The sequence below is a fragment of the Penicillium angulare genome (assembly GCF_028827245.1).
Source record: "Penicillium angulare strain IBT 27051 chromosome Unknown utg000004l_segment0_segment0, whole genome shotgun sequence".
NCBI classification, from domain to species: domain Eukaryota; kingdom Fungi; phylum Ascomycota; class Eurotiomycetes; order Eurotiales; family Aspergillaceae; genus Penicillium; species Penicillium angulare.
The window spans coordinates 2,139,818-2,165,039 of record NW_026623163.1 but is presented as its reverse complement, the minus strand read 5'-3'; the positions used below and the strand labels follow the sequence as shown (position 1 = coordinate 2,165,039).

Here is a 25,222-nt window from a genome sequence, read left to right as displayed (position 1 = left end):
AAAAACTGCATTCCTCGGTCATCACTTTGTTTACTCCGCTACTGAAATAATCGATGTCGACTTGATGGCGTTGGTAGCTGGAATCCACGCGGCCTCAGCGCAGCAGTTGGACCGACGGAATTTCATCCTGGTAAATTAAGGCGTGAATCAGGTCAGACTATTGGCTTATTACGGGGCTGCATGGATACTTGAGTACTGATTATGCACAAGGCGCCCATGTGCGCCATTTCAGCTACACATCTAGAGGGTCGAGGCCTGAGCGACCTCAGTAAAACACCAAGTAGTACCGAATAAGGTTGTTCTTGGGAGCGGAGGTTTAAGCCTCCTGTGGCAAAGAGCCCAGATACTACAAACAACTCTATTTATCCTTCCAACAGTATCAGGACGGAGACTAAGGATTAATGTTTTCCCCCCAGGCACTATATCTCTCACTTTGAATCTCGTCGCTGTTGCCTGCTGTTCTCTTTCTCTTTCACTCCCGGCCATAACCTCACAGCAATTATCTTTCAGTTCAACCTTTTACCCACGACACAACTGAATATTTCATCATGCTGACAAGCTTTTGCCAATGGCCGACGAAAAGAATCTTCCGGACGAAGCAGCCGCTGAAAAATGCGAATTCAAGGTGTATCGACACGTTCAAAAGAAAGAGGGAGAAGTGTCTGTCAAGGTTGTCAAGAAGCCATTTGAAGCCCTTAACCTAAGCGACAAAGACGCTTCGTACGCGCTCGTTATCAATCGTCACTTTGGTGACAAGTACGAGCTCACGAAATTTACTCTTGCGATCAATTCAAAGCGTCTTCAAAAATTCTTCCAAGAGCTTATCTGTTCCTATGCCACCGTCACATCAGTTTTCAAATCGTCTTTCACGCTGAAAAGCCCATTCCAAATTCTGCTACACCATTGGGAAAATTTTGATGCTCGTCGGCAATCAACAGAAGATGTGAACGAGCGGATGCATCTCAACCTTTTATTTGATTTCATGACACATGAGATCGGCCCGGAGAGAGATGAGCTATTGGCGATGGTGCGAAAAACCCAAATCAAGTATCTGAATGCGTGGTTTATCTTCATCTTCCGTCCCGGAGATCTGGCTTATACCAAATTTCTGGGCTACCCACAGCTCTTGAGGTGTGAAAAAACAGCATACGAAGAGAACCAGCGCCTAGGTCCTTTCTTAGAAGTACACTGCATTTACACAGATCATGATGGCACGTGTGAAGGGTAAAGCAAAAATGTGATCAAATTTTACCAGAAATAACATTTTGCTGCCGAAAATCCAGCAATCATTACTGAGCTCCCTGTGTTTCCGCGCAAGTTTGTCTCAGAAGGAGACACCTTAGAAACCCAGCTTCGAGAGCGTGGCCAGAAGTTCCTAGCCCTCCGCGGTGTGCGTGTTCAGCACTATGATGGCCAGGCACAATTCTTGAAAGAGCCGGATTTCGAGTATTTCCATCCCTCCATGCGAATTTGACGCTGTTTGGCTCCCCTATAATGAACTGGAAGAGTTATGTTCGATCGCAAAACCTTTCAGGAGGATCAATATTCAAATGAAGCGAGGACTCACGCTAGAAGGGTAGACCCATTATTGTGTCCGCCCTATGAATATGGATTTTCGCTTAGCCGCAAAGAATGGGGTCGATTTCTAATTGATTGCATGTATGAAGTTGAGTGGAAAGATGATGTGTGGCAATAACTGATCATTGGCAATCGGCAAAAGCTGGTGCTTCGATCTTTAGAGTCATCGCATATATTTCCTAGAAACGCACGCGACCAAACTAGTTAAAAGGGACGAGGATTGGTTGTTTTGCTGCATGGCACGCCGGGCTATGGGAAGACGATGACGGCCGAGACAGCGGCAGAGGGAACGAAGAGAACCCTTATGATGACTTCCCTCGGAGAACTGAATAAACATGACAGGTAAGTTTCATGCTAATACTTCTTCCATACTTATAACCTCACTTAGTGTTCCTCAAGGAGCTCGAGTACGTCAGTGGAATCGTTCTTCTCACTGCCAACCGTATCACATCCTTCGATCGAGCTGTTGAATCCCGCATACACCTTGCATTGGAGTACGCTTCACCAGGCATTGCGACTCGTCAGCAACTGTGGTTGCAAACTTTGAAGTCAATCCCGGCTGAGGACATCGACATCGATCCCGAAGACGCAGTTGACACCTTTGTAAGGGTCAAAATGAATGGACGAGAGGTTGTCAACGCAATTCACACTGCTCGTACGATTGCACGATTTGAAAAAAAGACACTCATGTTTGCTCGTATCGAGACAGTACTTGGATTCTGGCGAGAATTCGACGACAGCCTGAAAAAGACTGCAAAGTTGACCGCGCAAATCGAGGGAAAAAGTGAACGATCATAGATGAACGCTATCGGCCGCCGTACTCATGGTCTAATTGACATTCTGAGATAGTGGAACAAAAGGAAAAATCAATCAAAACAATGAATATTCCCTACACATAGCCACGTCTACTCAGCCAAGATCTCGACGACAATCTTCTTCGCCGAAACTCCTTCCCGAAGAAGGTCGATAGCACCCGGAATCTTCTCCAATCCACCCTTAATAAGATGGGGATCTGGCTTCGCCTGAAATTTGCCTTCAGCCAAAGCCGTGGGTAGAAACTTGTGCCAAATATGGTCACCAACCTCAGGGAAACGGTGACCAGCATCCACACACATAGCTTGAATAATGTTAGAAGTGGCGTTATGAATAAGTGGGGATAACTCACCGAAAGAAGCTTCCACACCGTCAGGATAGTCTCCACTTGGATAGTTCGTAACAACAAACTTGTCACCCTGTATCTTCTTAACGATGCCCGCGCACGCAGCTTCCGTCTCTTTAGTAGAGATACAATCCACTACATGATCTCCCGGCTTCAGAAGATCCAAAATCCTGTCAACCACATCAGGCTCTTTATAGTCGAATGCATGGTCAGAACCTAGGCTCTTTACAAGCTCATGGTTAGCACTACTGGCAGTAGTCACAACTTCGAAACCAGACGCGGCGGCAAACTGGATAGCCGAACATCCAACAGAAGAGCTGCCTCCCCAAATAAGAACCCTTTTCCCTGTTGGGGATGGGTTCAGGGAAGGGAGTGGTAGTTTCAGGTTAATATAAAGGGCTGTTGCGGCAGTATCAACCGAAACAGGTAGCACAGCAGCATTGACTAAAGGCAGAGATTCGGGGACGACGGAAACCAGATGCTCGATACATGTGCTGTACAGCTGGAAAGCGGCGTTGGTTGGCTTTCGAGTGAGTAGCGAATCACAATGGCTGGAATATATGATATTTAGCATGCTTTATTCTTCTAATGATCCTATTCTGTCGCAGCATCCCGATATTTACCCTGTGACTCGTTGGCCCAATTCAAACTGCGTCACTTTAGAGCCAAGTTGCATGATTGTACCCGCGATATCGATACCGTAAATGCATGGATACGAAAGGTGATTTACTCCCTCTTGTAGCTAGAATAAGAGTAAGCCCGGGGGCTAGAAAAACATGATCTTGGTAGTCTCACTTTGTAGTCTGCCGGATTGATAGCCACATAGGCTACTTTGATGACCACTTCGTTTTCCGTAGGGTTAGGTGTTGGTCCGGGTCCAACTTCAAGCACCCGGGAATTGGGAGCTGGTGCCCATACGGCTTTGTTCTCGAAAGCCATTTCTGAAGTCAAATATATGAATATGAATGTAGCTGCGAGATCACGATGTCTTTATAAGTTGGTGAATGGTCTGTGAAACTATTCTGCCTAACACCTAGATTGATGTCGCTGTTATAGATCTCAAATAATTAAAGAGCTGATCATTGGCCTTTTTATATAGTTATAGCTCTCTTTCACATGTGCATAGTGCTTAACCCCGTGGCCAGTAATAATGATCTGTATTTCTGTGTGCCTTGGGGGCCTGATTTCGGTGCCTTAGCTGCGGCCCGCATTCAACTAAACGGGAAATCGAACGCGAGCTCTTTACAGCATTATGACAAAAATCCTCTATAATGCCTCAACAAAAACCCGTATTCCCGGTAATAACTGGTCTTCGACCGCTTAACTCCAAACTCCGATAAATTTAATTGTGGGAACCTGACACGTGAGTGACTTCAGTAGTATAGGATATTCAGTCATGTGGATGGGTGTGGGTAGCTCAGCAGCGAATAGTAGATAACCAGGCGACAGCGAACGCTTCAGCCTATGTAGCCCAAGGCTGTTTATGCAGCACTACGGCATAAAACGTGAATAAATTCCAGAACGTATCGAGAACCAAGCATTGGACAGAATGGAATGTTCCATTCTTGATTCAATAAAGTCACCTCAATAAAGTCACCTGACTTTGCGTTGGCTTTTGCTTACGTGGACGCGTTTTGGGCAAGTGGGGGAAGAGCCCAATTGGGCATTAAACCTTAGCTATCGTAAGAGCCTCAAAATAAGCTTATGGTCGCTGAAACAATAAACCCAACCTTGGAAGCACCCATGCAAAAACGCTCGATCTGAGATCCCATAGTTGTTTGTAGAAGTCGATAAATTAGCCAACCAAATATCTCACTGCTCGTCAGCCACACCAGATTATGCCGCATTTAACTCAATCCCCCTCCCTAGTCACGGAAGAAAACAGCCGAGATGACTTCATTATTATTTTGTTCCCAAATGTCGCAGAGAAAGCACGGCTAGCATGGGATGAAGTTGCTCCAACCGTGGAAGACGCCGTCTCTACAGCAAGTCCAAGTTCAAACGTTGACTTAGGAGCCAGCGCGCTTTGTCTGGAAGTCGTGTGCCTGGTAAGAGACGAACTCGAAGACAAGGCCAGGAACTTAAAGCAAAGGAGAGATGAGAACTTTTGTTTTCTTATATTCGATTACAGATTTATTCTTGCCTTCGAATTAGAAATTGCCAGGAGTCAGGAGTTACATGACTACTGGTCCTGGTGCCTAAGGTATTAGCTTACTAGATAGCTCTCTATCTTGATTGTTCTTCTCTTCTCTCTCCCGAATTACTCTCCACTCAGTGGTTTCTCTAGTTCTTCGGTCCTTTCTTTCTTTATCTATTCCCAACTAGCTGTTTTTACTGTTTCTCTGTTCTAATCTTAGACCTTGATAGAAATATATCTTATGCCAAATAGAAAGGTTGGGTCTTCCTTTATAGTTCTGATCTTGAACCTAAAGTTGGAGGCGATTTTGGGTTCCATATTATGATACTATTCTCGATAGAGGGTAATATCCTTATGAATGGGGCAGAAGTCAAATTAGATAAGTATTATTATATTCATAAAAATGTGCTTTGGAGATTCAGCCTGGTGGCAGGATGGTAGCTGTTTTCGTATATGACAATAGGCTTTGAACAGGTTTGCATTTACTGGAGCACTTACTGAAGCGTTATGGACGGTTGTATTTACATTGATCACGTCAGAATGAAACTTGAAATTCGAGGATTCCAAAATCAATGTCCACCTATAGTGTACTAGCCGCTAATTTGAGCATAGATCCCAAGTGTTGAATCTACACGCTGTACTGGAGTACATAGATCTTCCAAGGTTGCAAAGTTCAATGAGTTAAACAAGGCCGATTAGCTTGAAACAGACGTATGATGGTTACACAGTCACATATAGACCTGTAGCTTAGACCAGAAGCGTTCGCAGAAGACCCAGCACCTTGATATGGGTGGCCTTGATAGATTTCTTTTTTTTCGGGAGACGAGCCTGGCAAACTGAGGCTGACTCCCAGCTTTCATAGGCACTAATGCGGAGGATGCAAAACACCTAATTTTCAACTACCCCATCTGTGTAGACAAGGCGGTCCAAGTTGTCTACAGACACACTTACTAGCTACAAACAAATATGTCACAGATGTTGGCAGCTCTTGTCGAATTGGTGTTTACGTCGGAGTTATCCCCTGTTCCTATCTCGGCGTTAACGACTCCTGAATCATGGATTTGCGCCGCACGTCCATTCAGGAACGCGAATTGAAAGAAAGGCGTGATCCACCTTGGCAAATAGATCGAGGCAATTATAACACGTCTTCTAGCTCCACATGTGGGTCGTCTCGTCTGAGACAACGGAATCAATCCATTTAATGAAAATCAGATGCGCCTTGTTCGGTCGCTTCCTAGGTCGCGAGCTATACATACCCAACGTACCACGCTGTCGTTGCAAATGTTCCATGGTCGTCGATCTATCGTGCCCAGCTTTTGCCATGCACTGTATTTGTAGCGGGCGTATTGGGCCTAAAGGCTCGCTCATAAACAATCAATAGATGATCGTCGCGACGCGTACTATCGACCTCTTGGCTCTTCCCACTTCTCAAATCCATGTCGCGTCCGGAAAAAATGGGCATTAAGGTGTATCCCCATGTCTCAGCTCTTAGGCCTCATGACTTTCCCATGTCCAATGCCTCTTTCACGCTTTGTGAGGTTCATGCGAAAAGTCACTGCCGTGGAAAAATATTCTGACGAGCGTACGTACTCCACCGGCTAGATCCGTCATAGTGCCGGTCCAACCACGCAAGCACTCTCGTCATCAACCAACCCAAGCTTTTTAGCCAACGCCACAAATTTTCTACTTATCAATTTTTATACGCGAACTTATATTCTTGTGCGCCATCGTCTGGTCCACTCGACTAAGACTGGGTCATCACACACCAATAGTTGCGCCCCGATGCTACGAACTAACTGACATATCGCCGAGAATAAGTGGAGGTCATGCTCCACACCCCAGAACACAATGGCGTACATGTTTCGTGGACAGCGAAGGAGTAAAAATAGATGAATTTCTTAGAGATTTATCGTCTTGAGGAACCCCTGTTCAACTTAGGAAACCACTCTCGTTCGCCCTATATCCCTCGACACACCCGTCGTTTCAGTCGCTCATTTATCTCCAACAAAAAATTCATTCGTTTAGAGTACCGACTCGCACTCTTTTTTCCACAATGAAGGCCTCTATGAAATGGGCGGCCCTGACCCTGGCCGCAGCCCAGCTTGGCGCGGCTCAGACCTCTACTTCCTGCAACCCAACCAAGAGTTCGTCGCTTACATCTATATCGCATAAATATGCCATGTCAGCATGTTGATTAACATACTATTTTCAATTAGAGACCTGCCCCGCCGACAAGGGTTTGGCTAAATGGACCTACAACACCGACTTCACCCAAGCCGGCTCCCTCGATAACTGGAACATCACCGCGAAGCCTGTGACCCAGACCGATCTGGGCGCTAAGTTCGAGATCGCCGAGGAGGGTGACGCCCCCACTATCGCCAGTGACTGGTACATCTTCTTCGGACATGTTGATGTCAAGATGAAGGCCTCCAACGGTACTGGTATTATCAGCACCTGGATCCTGGAGTCTGATGACTTGGATGAGATCGACTACGTAAGTCTCCAACCATATCGCAAGTCACATATATGATCTCCCTTTAACATATGCGGAACAACAGGAGCAAATCAGCAGTTACTCGACTTACATCCAGGCCGATTACTTCGGTAAGGGTAACAGCACCCTCGGAGACCGTGAATACGACATCACTGTCACGGACCCAGAGACCGAATTCCACACCTACAGTATCGACTGGACTGAGGAGCGCATCCAGTGGCTCGTCGACGGAGATCTGAAGCACACCGTGACCTACGACGATGCTCTGAGCGGCGCCAACTACCCCCAGACCCCCGCCAAGATCAGAATCGGTATCTGGGCCGGTGGTGCTTCCACCAACGCTGAGGGCACTATCGAGTGGGCCGGTGGTGAGACTGACTTCGACAACGCTCCCTTCGTCATGTACGTTGACTCCATCAACGTCACCAACTACAACCCTGCTTCCGCCTACAAGTACTCCGACAAGACCGGCGACTACTCCAGCATCAAGATGTCCAACAGCTCTTCCACCTCCTCTACCCTGTCCAACTCTACCTCCAAGAGCTCCGGTTCTTCTTCCTCCTCGGCTTCCGTTGCTAGCTCCTCTAGCGCCAGCCAGGCTTCCAGCAGCTCTGCTACCTCTGCTTCTGCCAGCCCCATCAACGCTGGATCCAGCCTTATCGCTTCCGTGTTTGTTGCTTCCATGGTCGCTTTGGCCGTTGGAGCTCTCCAGCTGTAAATTGTGTGAATATTCGGTGATGACAGCATAGTTTTTGCTTGAAGGTGGCAGCGAGACTTCATAGATATACCAACCATTTTTCATTCATTCACATACTTGCATACTTGACAAATCTGTTACATATGTAATGTTTGTTCACAAATCATTCGAAAGTAAATATTGAGTATATTTTGATTGGGGTAATTCATGTAAATCTTAAGCATTGGGGTGGGTTCAGCCGTTGGACCCACGAACCCATCAATTACCATTCATCCACTCCTCTCCACATCGCCAGGCAAACCCCTCCAACGTACCTGCTGCCTTTCCACAACTAATTCTCGTATTATCTCTAGGTAGAACAGTACAATTCGCCGACGATATTTAACATCCCCTTCCTCCTCGATCAGTTTGATAAGTTTAGTGGAAACTTCAGCCGAGACACGTCCGGTTGTCGTGGCCAAGTGCCACAGCGCTATTTTCAGAGAGATATTTATTCCAGATTCCCACAGAGCATCGGCTTCGTAGACGTAATCCCTCAGAACTTGCTTCATATTGCTCTCACTCGATGGGGTCATATGGAAAAGATTTGCGGCCTGCTGGTCATAAGAACGCGAATTCTTGGGCAGGCAATGCTGTCGCACTGCAGACATAAATCGTCTGCAAATTCAAGATTGGGTTGCAACCTTCGGATGAGGCTCAATAGTCTGCGGTCAGTTCCTTTCACGAGACAAACTCTGACTTCTCTGGAGATGTTGTCCCATCTCAGGCGACGGACGTTGGTCTGAGCGGGCCGCGTCTACAACGGTGATAAAGCTCTTGCCGCGGGCCAGTTTGACAATAGCATCCTGACGGGGTAGTGGGTATAAATCGGGAATGAAGAGTTTGTTCTGGGCGCGACAATCGACGACGGCGCGACCAACACGACGGCCGTGAAACCAACGCCAGGCGACAAAGATAGGCAGCGCTGACGGGGTATGAGTAGTCATCCAAGACGCCTTACCTTGGTCATGCAGCGCGTCCATGGCTTTGTCGATATCGGCTTGGGCTTCTGGACCAGGCCGGTAAAACTGTTGACGGGGCACTTTCGCGACGGGGGTCAGTAGCAAACGCATCCATTGGTCAACGGGGATATCGACAACACCGGGGTCGGACCAGATAGAGTAGTAGCGGGCAACAAGGTCCTTCAAGACACGCAAATGAGTATCGCTGGTAAAGTATAATTGAATACCATTAGGCAAGGTATATACAGGATTGGCGTCAATAGAAGTAGCAGTATCAAGTACACCGAGCGGTCACGTTCTTTCTCCAGCAGGACTGACGGAAGATGTTCATGTTGACGGTTGCTTGCTTCTGTGAGGACGCGCTCAGATACTCACAGATAGCAAGATACGGAGTAGCGAATCAGGCAAAGCAATAGTAGCATTCGACGAAAGTGAAAACTTGAGGAGAAAAAGAAAGAGAGAAAGATGGAAGGCTATATATACGAATGTGGACGTGGAGGCCTGGCCATAGCCGTGAGGCATCCATGAATTGTAGTTAACAACACTAGTTCGTTACAGCTTCTAAGCTATCAGTTCAATGACTTATTCAGTGTTGTCTCAGAGGGCAGATGCTCACCAAGTCGTAAAAGAAGACGTGAAAAAGAACGTGGAATGAGGTGTAAATGAAGACGTGAAAAGATATCTCAAGTTCTCAATGGAGAAATGGAGACGATATTCTCTATATTGAGAGAGAAAAGAATGAAGTATGTAATATTGAGTGTATTTGTTTATAAAATGAGAGAAGAAGAACTTAACGAAGAAGAAGAACTTAACGAAGAAGAAGAACTTAACGAAGAAGAAGAACTTAACGAAGAAGAAGAACTTAACGAAGAAGAACTTAACGAAGAAGAACTTAACGAAGAAGAAGAAACTCCTCATAACTGAAGAGGTTATTCCTCACATGCATACTCTTCGATAGGTAGGATATAGTATACTATTACCAATAGTACCTCATCTACAACATGAAGGTATCCATTATTCCTGATGCGTATGAGTCACCCATGCGCGGCAGTCAGACCGGCGGCGGGTATTCCGCAAATAGTACGAGGAATGGAAGGCTTAACCTTCCACCACCACCACCACCACCACTAGTAACTGATACATACGTTTAGCCCACGTTTCTTTGCCTCTACACATCTACTCAGTGCTGCCATAAATGCCCTTGTACCTTTTTATGTGGCGACTTACTCGATATTTCTGAATAGCTATTCAAGCAGGAACTGACCTCATCCCATTTGCTTCACTTTGTCGACCTCAGGTCATCCTTCACAATAACCCACCCTAGACGCTACTTTATGATGACATTGATATAGTATTGAGTCCTTATGCATTCTTTCTTTAATTTGCTACTGTGTTCGATACCTATCTAAGTCCACCAGGGCTACACGAACCTATGTTTGTATATAAATGAGATTATTCGAGGTGCAACTTGAGGTGCCTATGTGAATTCCACCTATATGCTTATATCTTCATATTTCTTGGTTCCAAGCTCCTCTTCTTCAAGTTCCTCTCTAATTTCGTTATACTCAATGCTATCAAGTTCTGGATCTATGATATCAATTGATCTTGTTGAGCCCCGCTACAGTGTATACTGTGAAGGGATAAGCTTCAGATTCACTATGTAAAATCTAGAGTTACTAGGTACTTGAATTCCTTTGCGCAAGATCCTTTGAAGACCTTGAGTGGCTAATATGCAACGAAATCGAATTTTACTATATCATAACTTTACTTCTGGGTCTTTATCGAGGCTTTCAAAACTGCGACTTGCGGAAAAAGTTCAGGCGTATATATCTTCAACGTGGAATATGCACTGGGATTTAATCTTAAACTTGAAGGCGTCAAGTTATTGTCAGTTGTTTCGCAGTTAACGAGACAAAGCTGCAATTCAATACAAAAGCAGAAGGCCGATATACGGCGATGTCCGGAGTATGCATTAACAAAGTTTACAAGCTTCACGCCGGCAGTGTTGACCAAATCGCCATTTTAGCCGAAGGTGCAGGTATATCCGACTACAGAAAATATACGTGGCAGATTTGGAAAGAGAAATCCAAAACATTCTGTTATTAATGGATCTCAGAGTATTAATTATCGGAACACCACCTAACATTGGTTATAGCCTGAGCCAATCACTGTTTCATATTCTGTATTCTCCGATGGCAGGATGGACCGTTTGCTGATAAACTTCATGTAAGCCTGAGACTAATCAGTCCGAGATCGCGTTGCTCCTGGTGTGCCTGATTTGCGTTCAGTGCTCTCCAATGCTCTCGATACATTAGCTCCCCCAGAGTGTTCCGTCAAATTGTGCAGAGGTTGATTCTTCGTTTCGCAAAAGTCCCCTTTCGTAAAAATAGTAACCGAACGATAAGTTTGATTCCACCTTTTAATGCTTTGAACTATTATGAAGTCCATTGTGTCGCCTAAGAATTTAACCTGTTGGCCCCCTCGAGTACTGCTTTCCAATAGTAAAAATACAGACCGGCTCATAGTATGCCGAATCAAGACTGAATGTGAGTTTCTGAGTTAAAGGCTATAACGCCGTCACTAGGCATAACCGCGGTTCTAATTTCCGACAAGGGAATTTCCATCACAAAGCCATTTCCTATGTGGAGAACATGCTTTACGTGGCGCCACACTATGCTAGTTTGCCCAAACTTTTTGTACGAAGTATATGAACATGAACGGGACAACCGTCGATCGGATCCTGTATGTCGCAGTTCTAACTGTTCTTTGACATAGCTCCTAGCCGATGTTGTTAATCCCATATGAACATATTTGAGAGAATTGGCCAACCAGAGAGGCGTCCATGGTTTCAGCGGAAACTTATTTATAATGCCAATACATGTAGATTATCGTAAAAGTTTGTTTAACGCTATCGGCCAAAATCGGCTCCATCCCGATCAATTTACAACGTTTAGAGTTCTAGACATAAAGAACCTTGGTGATTAGCTTGATTTGACTGGACCACAATTAAATATTCCCACGGTGTGTTTTGTGTCCTCCGTACAGAGTCCGTAAATCATGACGAGATTCCGCGAACTTGATCTGCCCCTGATATGATGGGTCACGGCGCCATCCGGTGCGTATAATTGAATTGTGGCTTTTCCCAAATTGCTTTCTTCTGCGAAACTACATTGGGGTTGTTACGTCGCGAAATCAATAAGAAAACCGACACTGCTGTTTGATGAACTTCAAAGGTTTTCCGCGTAAGCCGAGAGACCTTCTAGCTAGACTCGAGGATTTTGCGCAGAACCCTGTCCAGTGAGTGCACTAGTGTGCATCAAGGCTAGAGAGAAAGCTGAATGGAAAATGGCGCTGTAGCCTGCGGGCGCAGAGATCACCCTGCTGGCTCGGCCCGGTGGGGTTCAATCGATCCACAAGGCCAATCATCACAAGCGGTGTCGAAAATCGCCTTGGCTCCCCATTTATCGCAGCCATACGAGATCTTAATTGGTAGAATTCCTGTACACAAAGCCACTGTGAGAGGATGCCGTATTCCACATTGGCCCCATCAAATGCAACAAGAAGCAAGGGTGTGAAGCAAACTAAGTTTGGGAGGAGTCGCCAAGATGTGGAAGGTTAGATTAATTTTTCCAGAGGTTTTCAATCGTGTATTGTAAGTTATCGGGCCCCTGTAATCCATGGAACCATAGCCAGTGCTATAGGGGCCTGGGTAAAAAGCAAATCGCATTATGCCCTGTCAACGCTACTAATCTTCTATGCTGCCGTTGAGGAGCGCATCTTAGCTTCTGTCACTTCCCTGGGGCTATGAGAACACGGTGAACGCAATGAAGCCAGAACTGCGGCAGACATGGACACCAGCCATCAACGTTCTAACGTGGTACATGCTGGTGACTTCCATTTTGAGTGTTCTGACTAGAATTGGAACGAAGTACTGGATTTTCCGGAAATTGACTATCGACGATGTTCTCAGCATTGGGTCGATGGTCACTTGTATCGGGCAGTCCATTGCAGTGTCAATGGCCACTGCTGCTGGACTGGGTCAACATTTGATGACTATATCCGATTCCAACAAGCAGAGCATGATGAAGGTAAGCTGCCATGACTCATTAGCTCAAGGCGCAGCAAGGGGGTATGTTCGTGTAATTCCTTGAGCCGCAATCGCTAACCGCGTGGTGTCTATTTCAGTCTCAATACGCCGGGGATATTCTCTTTATCATCAGCATATGCTGCTCTAAGCTTGCTATCCTGTTCTTTATCCGAAACTTGACACCCGCAACTTTGGATCGACGCTTTGCTCTTGGCCTGGGCATATTCATCGGCTTATGGACAGTCGCAGGAGTATTCACCGCTGCCTTTCAATGCCCTGTGCCAAGTACTTGGGATTATATCAATGGGAAATGTTTTGATCGGGTGGGTCATACTAATCAACTATTTCAAACAACGACTAACGCTTTCGCAGCTATCTTGGTGGTATTACTTAGGTATCACCAACATCCTGTCCGAGTCCGGAATCATAGTGCAGGCATTATTAGTTGTGGTTCGCGTACAAGCTGATATTCACAAAAAGGTTGTTCTGGGAACAGTCTTCTGTCTCCGGATTTTGTGAGTGCTATGCTCTATTATGGATACCCACACCAGTCACTAATTTCGATGATTCTTTCTAGTGTGATTATAGCCATCATCTGTCAACTCGCCTACGGTAGCCAAACGAGATCCTCCACCGATTCTTCCTGGGACAGCTGGACAGTCACCGTTTCTACTCAAATGGCCCAGGCGCTCAGTATCATCACATCGTGCTCCCCGCAATTCAAACCGTTTTTGGATAGTCTTCGATCATCGGGTATGAGCCTCGGAGGAACAAGCTACGGAAGCAAACCACGAACCTATGCGTATGGAACTACATACAAAGCCTCTCGTGGTGGGAGGACAGCGGATACAAGAAGCGATACTCACGAACTGGTCCCGATTACAGAACGGAATGCGACTCACACACTCATTACAACTACCGCAGATGACTGCGACGCCGAGAGTCAATCCAGTGAGTCGAGAATTATCCGGGAGACTCGTACTTGGACAGTCACCGAAACCCGACGACATTGATTATGAATTGACGAGGCTGGGAATATGATAATTTGGAAGCTAGATTGGGAGAGCTACATGAACATAATGGTTTTATCCCTGGGTAATTCACACACAGTCTATAAAAACGATGATATTTTTCTATTAAAACCTAATATCACGCGCATTTAGGGCGTATAGCAAAAGTTTTGTATAAAGAAACACAATAAGTGGGGAATTTCAAGTAAATAAAACCCACAAGTAATGAGACATACCATACCACCTACTGAATAAAGTAAAGTGGCGACAATTGTTCCTGCAAGCCAAGAGACGGTATTTTCTCTCGAGGCACCACAACTTCGCAAACTCAACTGTGCTTGGTTAAAACTAGTATTTAGTGGTGTTACGATGTAACCTGACCCATAACAAGCGCTCGTCATTAAGGTTTTAGGGCTGGGGGTGGAGAGATGCCGGTACCCATGGGTGGCGCACCATCTCTCTGATGGACTCGGACCATGTACCTGGAATGAAGGGATACGATCTTTTATGATCCAGCCAATATCCAATACCCACGTTTTGAAAAGGGCGTGCTTAGACGAGGGCTAATCAGGAACTATCTCCATTCCCACTTCGCCAATCTGGTCTGATTCGCCATCGGAACTTACGGACCTTGTAAACCGCCGCTGCATTGCATTAGCGTATGTAGGTGGATAACCGATTAGCAAAACCCAACCATGGCATGTGTTCCAGAAGCTCATTGCGCTAGGATCAGTTGAAACTCTTCTCCGCTCTCCAAACAAAACGCTGCCCTCCCCCCTGAGCGCTGTTGTTGCGCCATACTTCTTTTTTTTTTTTTTTTTTTCATAGCCCCTTCGTGTACATCATGTCTTCTCATCAGTTGAAGCAGACGAGCACAACTGGCATGCAGGAGATTGGCAGCCCGACGAGTGAGGAGCTCGATGATGCCAATCTGGCACGTATGGGGAAGCGACCAGTTTTGAAGGTGAATAAAATCTGATCTACCATACTTATTCGACCAATGCTCATTTCCTTAGCGAAATTTTGGGTTGATGTCTATGCTGGGCTTCAGCTGCACGATTTTAATCACATGGGAAGGAATTGTTGTGTGAGTATATACTGATAAGGCTTGTTGTCGCATGTGCACTGGCTAATTTATCTTCGAATCATATAGTTTGTTTCTGCAGGCATATCAAAAGTACGATGTGTTTCCCTGGTCACCGTCCGAATCCAAATACTAATTCCCACGGCTAAGTGGTGGTCCTGCGGGTGCAGTTTACGGTTTTCTCTTCGTTTGGATTGGTGTCGCGTCGACTTTTGTGGTTCTATCTGAACTGGCGTCCATGTATGCCGATCTCGCTGTCTTCGCCTGTGGATCCCCAAATAACTCGTGTGTAGGGCTCCAACCTCCGGCGGACAATATCACTGGTGCTCGATGCTTGCACCCCGGTCATGCATGAAGCTCATAAGCTATCTGACTGGTATGTTAGAGCCGTTAGAAACGGAGTATAGGATCAGTCGCTAATTCAATATTACAGGTTGGCTTACTGTCATCGGATGGCAGGCCACATACGCAACCTCGTGTTATCTCTGTGGAACATTAATTCAAGGATTAATCACTCTCACACAGAAAGATTACAAACCAGAGAGTTGGCACGCAACTCTGTTATTCTGGGCTGTTGCTGTATTCTCTGTTTCCATTAACTGTGTTGGTGGAAAGTTGCTGCCTCGTTTTGAAGGCTTGATTTTATTTCTTCATATTCTCGGGTTCTTTGCTATCCTCATTCCTCTCACTTATATGGCCGATCATGGAGATGCGAAGGAGGTTTTCACCACATTCTTGAATCGTGGTGAATTTCCCTCACAAGGACTTTCTTTCTTCGTTGGCATAGTGGGGTGTATCTTTGCATTTGCTGGTGGTGATGCTGCAGTCCACGTGCGTATTATCATTTTTCACTCTATTTCTCACTCTATTTTCAAATCAAAAATTATTAACTTATTCCCTAGATGTCCGAGGAGATCACCAACGCATCGACTGCAGTTCCCACTTCTATCATGCTGAGTGTTTTGATCAACGGCTCTCTTGGCTTCGGTATGCTTCTTGCTATGCTCTTCTGCACGGGTGACATCGAAACGGCACTTGAATCGCCAACCGGATATCCTTTTATGTCGATCTTCCTGCAGGCCACAGGCTCTGTTCCGGGAACTGCTGTTATGGGCTCTATCATCACCACCATGGGTATCACCACCTCAGTCGGCATGCTCGCCTCTGCATCTCGGCAATTCTGGTCTTTCGCTCGAGATCGCGGTATTCCAGGGTGGAGGGTTTGGAGTCAGGTCCACGGAGGCACTGCAGTTCCCATCTACTCCGTGCTATTTACGACCGTCGTTGCGTGCTTACTAGCCCTCATTAATATTGGGTCTGCCGTCGCATTCAATGACTTAGTCGCGATGTCTATTTCCGGCCTCTACATGTCTTATATGGTTGTCGCTGGCTTCCTACTTTACCGACGCTGCAACGGTGATATTGGCAATGCACGAACCAGTGATACCACTGTGGTTAACACTGTCGGTGCAAAGCTTGTTTGGGGCCCATTCCATATTCCTGGCATCTTTGGCATTTTGATCAATGCTTTTGCTCTTATTTATATGACCATTGCTGTGTTCTTCAGCTTTTGGCCTCCCTCTTGGCAGGTCACTGTTAAAACTATGAACTTCAGTGTGGTGGGCACCTTCGGTGTGGTTATTATCAGCTTGCTGTACTACTTTGTTCGCGCCAGGAAAGTATACAATGGTCCTGTTATTGAGACTGACTAGATTGGCTTTCAGGGTTAAATGACCATATGTGCACTGAATGTTATTCGACATCCAAAAATCTTATTTAAGGTGTATTTATATGATTCTTATATTAATTAATCTGCCTGCAGCTTCAAATTCATGATTTAAAAATGCGTATCAGCAGCGAATACAAGTGAAATATGACGGATGTGACTCCCTCCACTTTCTACGACATTCAATATTTTCGTTACTGCCAGTGGTCTCCTATTATATGGCTCGGAGCTGCCCGTTCTGAGATCTTTTGATCCTTTGTTCCCTATCTCTTGGTGTTCACAACATCGCAAAATAGCCTTCCTTTATCTGTCCCGTCTGTAGTGAGTCTGAGAAGTTAGCTGTCATCAAAATTAACATCGTTTAATCATACTGCAGGTAGTAGTACATCAGACCTGCTTGCAATTCCATCTGCGCAATGTTTTGGGGATTAGTCCGAGTCATTCAAGCGCCGGCGCATAAGACTTGAAAGCTTGGGATGTTTAAACAACTTGAAGTTGTATCCATTTTGCAGTGTTACTATATACTATATATCTTTCAACATTGAATCCACTGCTCAGATTGACACTGTTAGTACTACTCATCACCACTTGAGCCCCTTTTACGGAAGGCAGCGAGCCCATTTGAAGGAAAAAGGCAAAGTTCCTGGTCCAAAACTTCTTATATGGCTCCCAAGTGAGTTTACATAACAATACCGCTACAAATTTCTGCTTTCTGGTCCACAGATCCCCGGTATAATGAAGGAGTAACAAATTATGGCGATTAAAACGCCTGGCAATACGGAAATATTCCCGATTGAAGAACTTAATGGATAAAAAGAGTTTGCTGAGATTTAAAGAGGCGGCCCATTCCATTGAATTTGACTTTTGATTTGGAATGCATCTGGGATTTATACGGGGTACTAGATAGGATTTCGGATTGATTCCTCGTTTATTTTAGTTGATACAACTTTAGAGAGCATGAATACAATTGAGCTAATTCTTCTTTGCCAATTAAATGAGACAAACGGTGAAAACTTGCGGTCGTAAAAGTCTTCACATATTTTGTTAGCGCAAGGGTTGGCCTAGCATGCCACCAGTTGGGATTATTTCCATAACAGATACACGTGGCAGACTCATTCACTTCACAACTTTTATTTGGTACATGGGTGGAAATATTGACACTTCTTCTCATTTTTTGAGTGTCAAAAGCCAACGCTGATGGTATATTTCCTAGGAAACGTCGCATTTGTAGAGTAAGCTCGATTTTGCCTTCAGGTGTTTTATTCCTTAAGTTTTCTGATACGCGAGTCTTTTGAATCTAGCCTTGAATTATTCAATTGGATGACAGGGTGACGTCCCTTGGGACTAAAGTCGGTTATTCAATTTTGTAATAAGAATGCCTGTGGATACTAGGTTCATGGAGGAAAACAATCTCAGACAAGATCAATAAAGCACATTACACGAGCCCTAGAACTCCCACTACATATCGTTCGTATTATTCTAACTACAAAAAAAACATAGCGAAGTGGTGATCAGACCTTGTGGATTATTGAAAGGTTTATTAATAGCTACGGACATGCCCATCTCGCATATCCTTCTTTATGGATGTGTTCATTGACTACTACCCTTGGGAGGTGGGTAACCTTCCCTCCTGTAATTCTATCTGAAGCTACCTCCTCCTGGTTATGTTGTATTTCCACTGCGTCATTCCTCATGGAAAAAAATATCTCATTTAGAAAAATAGGAAACCGATGCAAGTCCAATTCCTGGGTGTATCTCAGGGATAGGGCGGGCGAGGTAACAAGGACTTGCAAGCGAAGACACTATGACCCAGTCCTTAGATATGACTCACGACAAATAGTACTGTATGTCCTCCTACGTCTCGTTCTTAAACTGATGCTCAATCGGATATTAAATGCATGATTTCATGTTGCAGACGGCGGCCCCCCTAACTTCCGCAATCCAAGGGGCGAAGATATTCACGATCGAGAGAAACTCCGGCCGCTATATGTATACCTCGCTATGACGAGGATGAGGGTGATGCATAAGTTGAAAAGCATTCTTCAAATAGCTTCTATGATATCATTGAGTCATGGAGATATTTACAAGATTGAATTCTGAATTTAGCTTGAAAGTCATCCCAGTGCTCCTTGGCAACGAAGAAGCACATTGATCGACAAGGGCCGCTATACTAGTGCTAGAGTGAGGAGTGGGCCCAAGCTCTCGCCAAAACGCTTGGGGCCAACATTAACAGCCTCATAATTTTAGTTATTTTAAGGTATTTTTCTTATGCACGGAGTACGGAGTATCCAAAACCCACGTCTTCGATTTTGATCTTCAAGTCCACCACATGGCGAAGGTACGGGGTAGATCCTGCGGGAACGATTCGACTGGAACCGGCGTTTCACCATCTGCATACTAGGACACATCAAACTAAAGGTATATTTTTGGACACAGATCTTCGTCTCGAGGAAAATAAATCAGGGGGCGATCATTCACGTCATTCCAAGTGGGGAAAATCGAACATCTAGATGATCCTGATGCCGCATTGAATTACCCAAATGGACTTGGATAGACATCCACTTAGTACATTCACTTCGCCCGCACATCTACCTTAAGTGTATCTGATATTTCCCCCATATAAACGACTCTTATCAAGCCCCCACTGTCCTCAATTAAAATCTAGCTCTTATTCGGAATAGTTAGTACTTTTAACACCCGTAGTAATATCTCGCCTCCGAAGATTTTCCGGCCTGGTAAATGAAAAAAAGAAATCCCTTCGTTCCAACGCCTTAGTATTTTAGTACGGCCCCGGGGGCCGGCCACAGAAAATCATGTCTTCATAGATGCTACCGCTGTACTAGTACTACTAGTAGCATCTCTTTATAATTGAGGGGTCAAAATCTGAAGGATTTCTTGGCTGTAGATACTCAAATCTGCCTAGGGCCTAGCCAGAATCAAGGAACTTGTTTGCCCAGCCCGAGCCCTTGGAAACTCCGAAAGTAGCTAATGCACCACGCACATTCAAGTGTTGCTTCCTGCCCCCTGGTGGTTTACTACCTAATGATCTAACACCCCCGCTTGCCATGCTCGATCTGCGTGATATGTGGACTCGTCTATCCGTTCTGCCGTTCTAGCGTTGCCACTTTAATTACTGTAATTTATGAAGTTTGCACTAGTCGACTATCTATTTTCAGCCACATAGTCAATTAGTTGGGACCAGCATTCTACATTAATTGACTAAGTTCTTGGCATGGTTTAGAGTGACGAATATCATCTTGTCGTTAAAATTGCTTGAATCATTGTACATAGTGTATAGCTATCATATCGTGACATTGAAATGGAAAATCAGGAGACACATCTAGCGCCTGTGGTGTAAACTATGGTATCAAGTTTGGCCTTTGACATGATTCAGATAAAAATAAAGCATAAAAATCAAAAGTAGAATGGTATATTGCGAGAAACGATTGTAGGGGTATCGACGCGGCTGGCGTATGCGTAGAATTTCATAGTCATCAAAGTTCATGAATCACGTTTTTGGCGTGGGAGATTCTGAGGCATTTGGTGTGCTGTTTGAACATGGGATGGCATGCTCTCCGCTCCTGATGTCCAGGGGTAGGAAGTTGGAGGTTGGAAGGTCTAGATAGCAAATTAGCCGTTGTTTCCTGACCGGTCGTTTCTGCTAGGATTTGTGAACATACCGATGAGTTCATGCTAGGAAGATTTGGGTCGATGTTCGATCCCCAGAAGGAAGGGTCCAGTTGCTCCTGAGATTGCGCTGGCAGAAATGCCTCTGGTCGAAGAACGCTGCGTAGGTACTGATCAATCACGGAGTCGAGCCCCGCAGGCCCGCCGGTAGTTGAGGATTGGGAGGCGAAGAGACCCAATCCGGAGCTTGGTGGGTAATTGTACAGAGGGTTGTTGCTTTGGTGAGAAGGGCCATGAGCCTGGCCGCTTTGGCAGCTGAAACAACTTGAGCAGACTAGCACTTGCTGGTCCGCAGTACTTGGTGTCCTTGAACTAGTGCTCGTGACGGGAGATTGGAAGCCAGCAAGGACTGGAGATTTGGAAGAATACGCCTGTGAGTGGTGCGTGCTAACAGCAGATGAGGTTGAGTTGCTTCGCAGTGAAGGGGACTTTGATACTGTGTAGTCGGGATCGCTAAAGGTATTCATGGTTAGTCTTTTTGAAGAGATACTTCTGCGTATGAGATGATACTCACTGTCGCGCCACATGTTGTGCCAGGTAATCTGCGCGATGGAATGCCTTTGTGCAGCCTTCATGGGTACAGACGTAGGTCTTTTTCGCTTTGTGACTCAGTTCATGACGTCGTCGGTGCTCAGCACGAGTGAAGACCTGTATTTAGTTTGTTAGCAAAGAGAGGAAAGAAAATAAATTGTGAAGTTGAATTAATGGAGGGGTAGTTTACCTTCGCGCATCCAGGGTACTCGCAAGCATGTACTCGCTTTCCCTTCTTGGCTTTGCTCACTTTGAACTCGCTACCAGTGGTAGATGAAGCAGGAGAAGGTGGAATGTGTCTCTGAGGGCTGCCTCGGCTTGTGTCTGGGGAACCATGGTTCTCCATGATGGTAGCGGGAACGGAGTGATACTGTGAATCGAGGTATGGAGGCATAGTGACCACGAAAGGGAGAGGAAACTGGGACATAGTGCTCATGGACATTATCGTCTATTGTAACCAATTATATGTTATGAAAAGAAGTCGAGTGGTGAGTAAATAATCCCTGTCGCAGAATGTTGAGGCTCTTTGGAGGGGCCTGCGGGGATGTCCACGGGAATATATGGAATACAAGTGCACGGGGAGAGGATAGCTTGGAGGGTTCTGAAGACTGGAGAGTCAATGCACTTGGGGACGCAGGAATGAAGGATCCTTAAAGCTGAAGAATGAATGATGAAGAAAAACTGCAGGATCTAAGCGTTTCCACAACCAGACCCAGGCGGCTCCTATATATCCTCCGGCTATGATCGTGGATCAATAAAGATCGGCTGATTTACGGAAGGGTAATTTAAAAATGGGTCCGGGCGAAGAAGAGTTAAAAATGGAAAATTTGAAACGAGACGCAAATCTACCCAGGTTAGTCGTTCCAGTTGTCCAGCCGGGGATAATTTGGACTGATCGCCCGCCATCCATAGCCCCCATCTTCCACGGCTCCACTCCGAGTAAATGCGACAGATGTAAACCTTCCCCAACATTAATGCAGGATTAATTTGCTTTCTGTTGGATAATAACCAGTTTCATGCATGCGACCTCGTTTCTTTACCTTTGAATAGTTATAGTTGGTGAATTTTTCAACTGTCATTGGTCCATTCTCGTGAGGCTGACGAGGCGTTCCAGAATCTGCATGCACCTCGACGTGGGTTGTCAAGCTACAGTGTATGCTGAATATCCTTGACAAATAGAAGATAGTTTTGTTCTACGCATGCACGTTGTGCTTGTAAAAAGTTCCCTGGGTCATAGTTACGACATTCGAATTCAAATCCCCTTTTTAAAAAATGAATTTCTGCCTTTTTTCTCTTTCTTGCTGAGGAGGCCAGGCTCCTATTAGGTCTAGACGAATGGCGCAGAAATTGCCTCCGTTCAATCAAACCCTCCTCCTATTAGGAAATCGAGACGACCAACAGCCCGAGAGCTTGGTTCAAGAGATACAAGGGGTGGGGGCTCTACAGTCGGGGGTTATCCTCTAGCAGTTAAGCAACCAGTGGTGTTCTCGTGGCCAGTGGGGCGATTGATCCTCAGGGCTCCTGGACACTGCGCGAACAACTTGCCAATGCACGGTTCCTTGCGACCAGAAATCGCTGGATTGGGTTAAGCTGTTGAAACTAGGGAAAGAATAGTAAAAGGGAGGAAAATCTCCACATGGGGAGCCGTTGCGGTGTGCCGGGTAGCTGAGCAGGTCCAAGCTTGCGAATGTAGTCCAGGGCGCTCAGTATGTAAGCATACTAAATCCGGGAATTACTGCGCTCAGTGTCTCCACAGTGTTCAACGATCCAACGGCACGCGAATTGTGGAGACTGGCCGTGGTCTCCGTCACAGGTGCTCCCACCAGCGCCCCATGGCTGATCTGCGACGGCTCGGGTGGTGTCGATGGAGAAAGCACTGGCCATGACCCACTCTGAGATCGATTATTGGCTTAATAAAAAGGCCGGACTGTTACGCAGGAGGCTAACAACAGCACTAGACTAAGCGAACGCACCACTTCATAAATGGATCGATCCCCTGATTCGCCGTGGAGACTTCGCATCTGAATAGCTCCAAGCCAACCAACATACCGGAAACCCCCTGTCGGTTGGAAATTTGCCTAAGGGAAGATCGGCTAGTCTCCTCGTGGCTTTCTTTGACTTTGGTTTTTTCTCCAAGTAATATATTATTCATCATTTATTTGGCCCCCATGGTACGTGCAGATATCCTGATGTAACATGGGTCATTTGATTGATGGATACTGGAGACTTGAATATTGCAAAAAATCCCTTGAGTCTCCACTCTATGGGCTTGTCGGATAAAATCACTTCGCATTCTACTACTAGGTACAGCGATCTGTGGTTCCAAAAAAGCACGGAGTTTCCTAACGATTTTATGTATAATGTCTGACAAAGGAGGGTTAACGTTTACTAGTGGTAGATATGGAGTCTGATGATTCAATAATTTCAGGCACAGAAATATGGATTGTTGCAGGAGTGAACAGCTATACGTTCCCGCTATGACCCCTAGTTTAATGCAATAACATGTACCCTGTACATGATGTATTCTCCCTCTTTCTTGGAGGTGATGTTTCCCCTCCTCGCTCTCCACCACCGTGACGTGGCTGACGTGGAAAGGATGCAAGGAACATGATGCTCATATTTGCAGAATCTCTGCCGGAGAAAAGAGGCTTGCATCGGAGTATTTGGAATATCAATGCAACGTCCTTCCCACATGCTTTCCACATGGCAGAAGTTTATTTCCGTGTACGGTTGTTGGTAGGTTTTCTAGAATAACTCCATCAACGGTTCCGTCATGATCATCATGATTCACAGTATGCTTTGCTCAATAATAAGTCTCAAGAGATGTTTCGAGAACTATTATTTTCAATAGTTCTTCGTACATCGTATAACTCAACAGTCTACACACCCTCACCAGTGCTTCAAGTTGTTTCAATGCATGAATTCGTGGATTCACCGCGATCGCTATTCCGCATGGCCCCCAAATTCTAATATTATCATAAGTACGATTAACGGGGTAAGCAAAATATGCAATAATAGCCTGAGCCATATGCATAGCTACACGGTTAAACCCAAAAAGGAATACGTGATCTATGCGTTGATTGGACTCGGCCGGCCCTGGAGGGCGATCAAGTTCTGTCGAAAAACTTGATTTCGACCCAAACCCACAAGTTAATTAATTATTTGTTATTTTAATGCCTAGAATTAGAAACCAACACTGGCACCTCAGGTTTTACCTGCAAGCCACTAATGTACAAAAAGAGGGGCACCGACATAAGTGTAACTATAATTTCCCTCTAATTGCCATGGGGCAAAAGAGGCCCAGTTCAATGGACACGCCTGTCAAGGTCTCCACAGACAGGGATGTGCATCCTCGGCCGTTCATTCGGGTCGCGCCCGGGTTGATTTAATTAGGCACTCAGATAGCCCCCATGTTTCTGAGCTCGAGATCGTCCGCTGATAGGCCAGTTAGTCCGGATTTCATTTCATGACTTATCCATGCCTCCACCTTTCCCAGTAGGGGCATGAGTGCGCGTTTTCCCAAAAGAGTTGCACTATTGAGCGTTGGGCTTGTTGCAAATATAATACTAGGCTGTGGAGTCTACTCATCGTGTTCGTAACTGACCGCAAGATTAAGATTGTGCTAATCACCTGAATATGAATGAATCCTGCTGCACCTGGGCATCTTCAGAAGGATTCCTTCCCGTGGTCAAAAAAAACAATTACTTAGACGGAATTAGACTAGACTCGGGACATAAAACTGAATGTGTACATTTTACATGATTCAAGGTATAATGCAGGTATCCGGATAATCTGCATTCCGAAAAAACGACTTGTGAGTTCAAAATGACTCCCATTCGTTGTTGATGGTGGTGTTCGATACTCCGTACTCAGATCTCCAATGCCTTATAGTTCCAAAGTTAAAAATAAATTCGCCGCGAACTAACTTCCGGATATATGTACCTGTAAGAACACAAATAATAGTGGCAACAAAGAGATCATAGCTACTTGGCACCTGGCATAAATCCGACCACCATGTATAATCCGAGTCC

The 25,222-nt window shown here is 45.5% G+C and overlaps 9 protein-coding genes across 9 annotated transcripts; 6 read left to right on the top strand and 3 right to left on the bottom strand.

Moving 5' to 3' along the window:
* Positions 1 to 568: 568 nt before the first annotated feature.
* Positions 569 to 1,474, top strand: N7478_004751 (ATPase AAA-type core; the record flags this gene model as incomplete). The annotated part of the gene is made up of 2 exons (XM_056920965.1): positions 569 to 1,169; positions 1,284 to 1,474. 2 exons carry the CDS (start codon positions 569 to 571, stop codon positions 1,472 to 1,474), a joined length of 792 nt encoding a protein of 263 aa, XP_056779002.1.
* A 439-nt stretch (positions 1,475 to 1,913) lies between these two features.
* On the top strand, positions 1,914 to 2,376 carry N7478_004750 (uncharacterized protein; the record flags this gene model as incomplete). The annotated part of the gene is made up of 2 exons (XM_056920964.1): positions 1,914 to 1,920; positions 1,967 to 2,376. 2 exons carry the CDS (start codon positions 1,914 to 1,916, stop codon positions 2,374 to 2,376), a joined length of 417 nt encoding a protein of 138 aa, XP_056779001.1.
* A 107-nt stretch (positions 2,377 to 2,483) lies between these two features.
* Positions 2,484 to 3,676, bottom strand: N7478_004749 (zinc-binding alcohol dehydrogenase family protein; the record flags this gene model as incomplete). The annotated part of the gene is made up of 4 exons (XM_056920963.1): positions 2,484 to 2,695; positions 2,744 to 3,288; positions 3,361 to 3,479; positions 3,533 to 3,676. 4 exons carry the CDS (start codon positions 3,674 to 3,676, stop codon positions 2,484 to 2,486), a joined length of 1,020 nt encoding a protein of 339 aa, XP_056779000.1.
* Positions 3,677 to 6,927: 3,251 nt separating this feature from the next.
* Positions 6,928 to 8,086, top strand: N7478_004748 (glycoside hydrolase family 16 protein; the record flags this gene model as incomplete). The annotated part of the gene is made up of 3 exons (XM_056920962.1): positions 6,928 to 7,018; positions 7,091 to 7,368; positions 7,433 to 8,086. The coding sequence occupies 3 exons, from the start codon at positions 6,928 to 6,930 to the stop codon at positions 8,084 to 8,086; spliced, it is 1,023 nt and encodes a 340-aa protein (XP_056778999.1).
* Positions 8,087 to 8,775: 689 nt separating this feature from the next.
* Positions 8,776 to 9,397, bottom strand: N7478_004747 (uncharacterized protein; the record flags this gene model as incomplete). Its single annotated transcript, XM_056920961.1, has 2 exons — positions 8,776 to 9,271; positions 9,351 to 9,397. 2 exons carry the CDS (start codon positions 9,395 to 9,397, stop codon positions 8,776 to 8,778), a joined length of 543 nt encoding a protein of 180 aa, XP_056778998.1.
* Positions 9,398 to 9,804: 407 nt separating this feature from the next.
* N7478_004746 (uncharacterized protein) lies at positions 9,805 to 9,990 on the top strand (the record flags this gene model as incomplete). The annotated part of the gene is made up of 1 exon (XM_056920960.1): positions 9,805 to 9,990. The coding sequence occupies one exon, from the start codon at positions 9,805 to 9,807 to the stop codon at positions 9,988 to 9,990; it is 186 nt and encodes a 61-aa protein (XP_056778997.1).
* Positions 9,991 to 12,890: 2,900 nt separating this feature from the next.
* N7478_004745 (uncharacterized protein) lies at positions 12,891 to 14,166 on the top strand (the record flags this gene model as incomplete). The annotated part of the gene is made up of 4 exons (XM_056920959.1): positions 12,891 to 13,154; positions 13,252 to 13,476; positions 13,526 to 13,668; positions 13,731 to 14,166. The coding sequence occupies 4 exons, from the start codon at positions 12,891 to 12,893 to the stop codon at positions 14,164 to 14,166; spliced, it is 1,068 nt and encodes a 355-aa protein (XP_056778996.1).
* An 841-nt stretch (positions 14,167 to 15,007) lies between these two features.
* Positions 15,008 to 16,959, top strand: N7478_004744 (putative GABA permease; the record flags this gene model as incomplete). The annotated part of the gene is made up of 6 exons (XM_056920958.1): positions 15,008 to 15,127; positions 15,180 to 15,250; positions 15,398 to 15,487; positions 15,541 to 15,623; positions 15,681 to 16,078; positions 16,150 to 16,959. The coding sequence occupies 6 exons, from the start codon at positions 15,008 to 15,010 to the stop codon at positions 16,957 to 16,959; spliced, it is 1,572 nt and encodes a 523-aa protein (XP_056778995.1).
* A 3,515-nt stretch (positions 16,960 to 20,474) lies between these two features.
* Positions 20,475 to 21,585, bottom strand: N7478_004743 (Zinc finger C2H2; the record flags this gene model as incomplete). The annotated part of the gene is made up of 4 exons (XM_056920957.1): positions 20,475 to 20,591; positions 20,654 to 21,113; positions 21,175 to 21,308; positions 21,382 to 21,585. 4 exons carry the CDS (start codon positions 21,583 to 21,585, stop codon positions 20,475 to 20,477), a joined length of 915 nt encoding a protein of 304 aa, XP_056778994.1.
* Between the last annotated feature and the right edge of the window lie 3,637 nt (positions 21,586 to 25,222).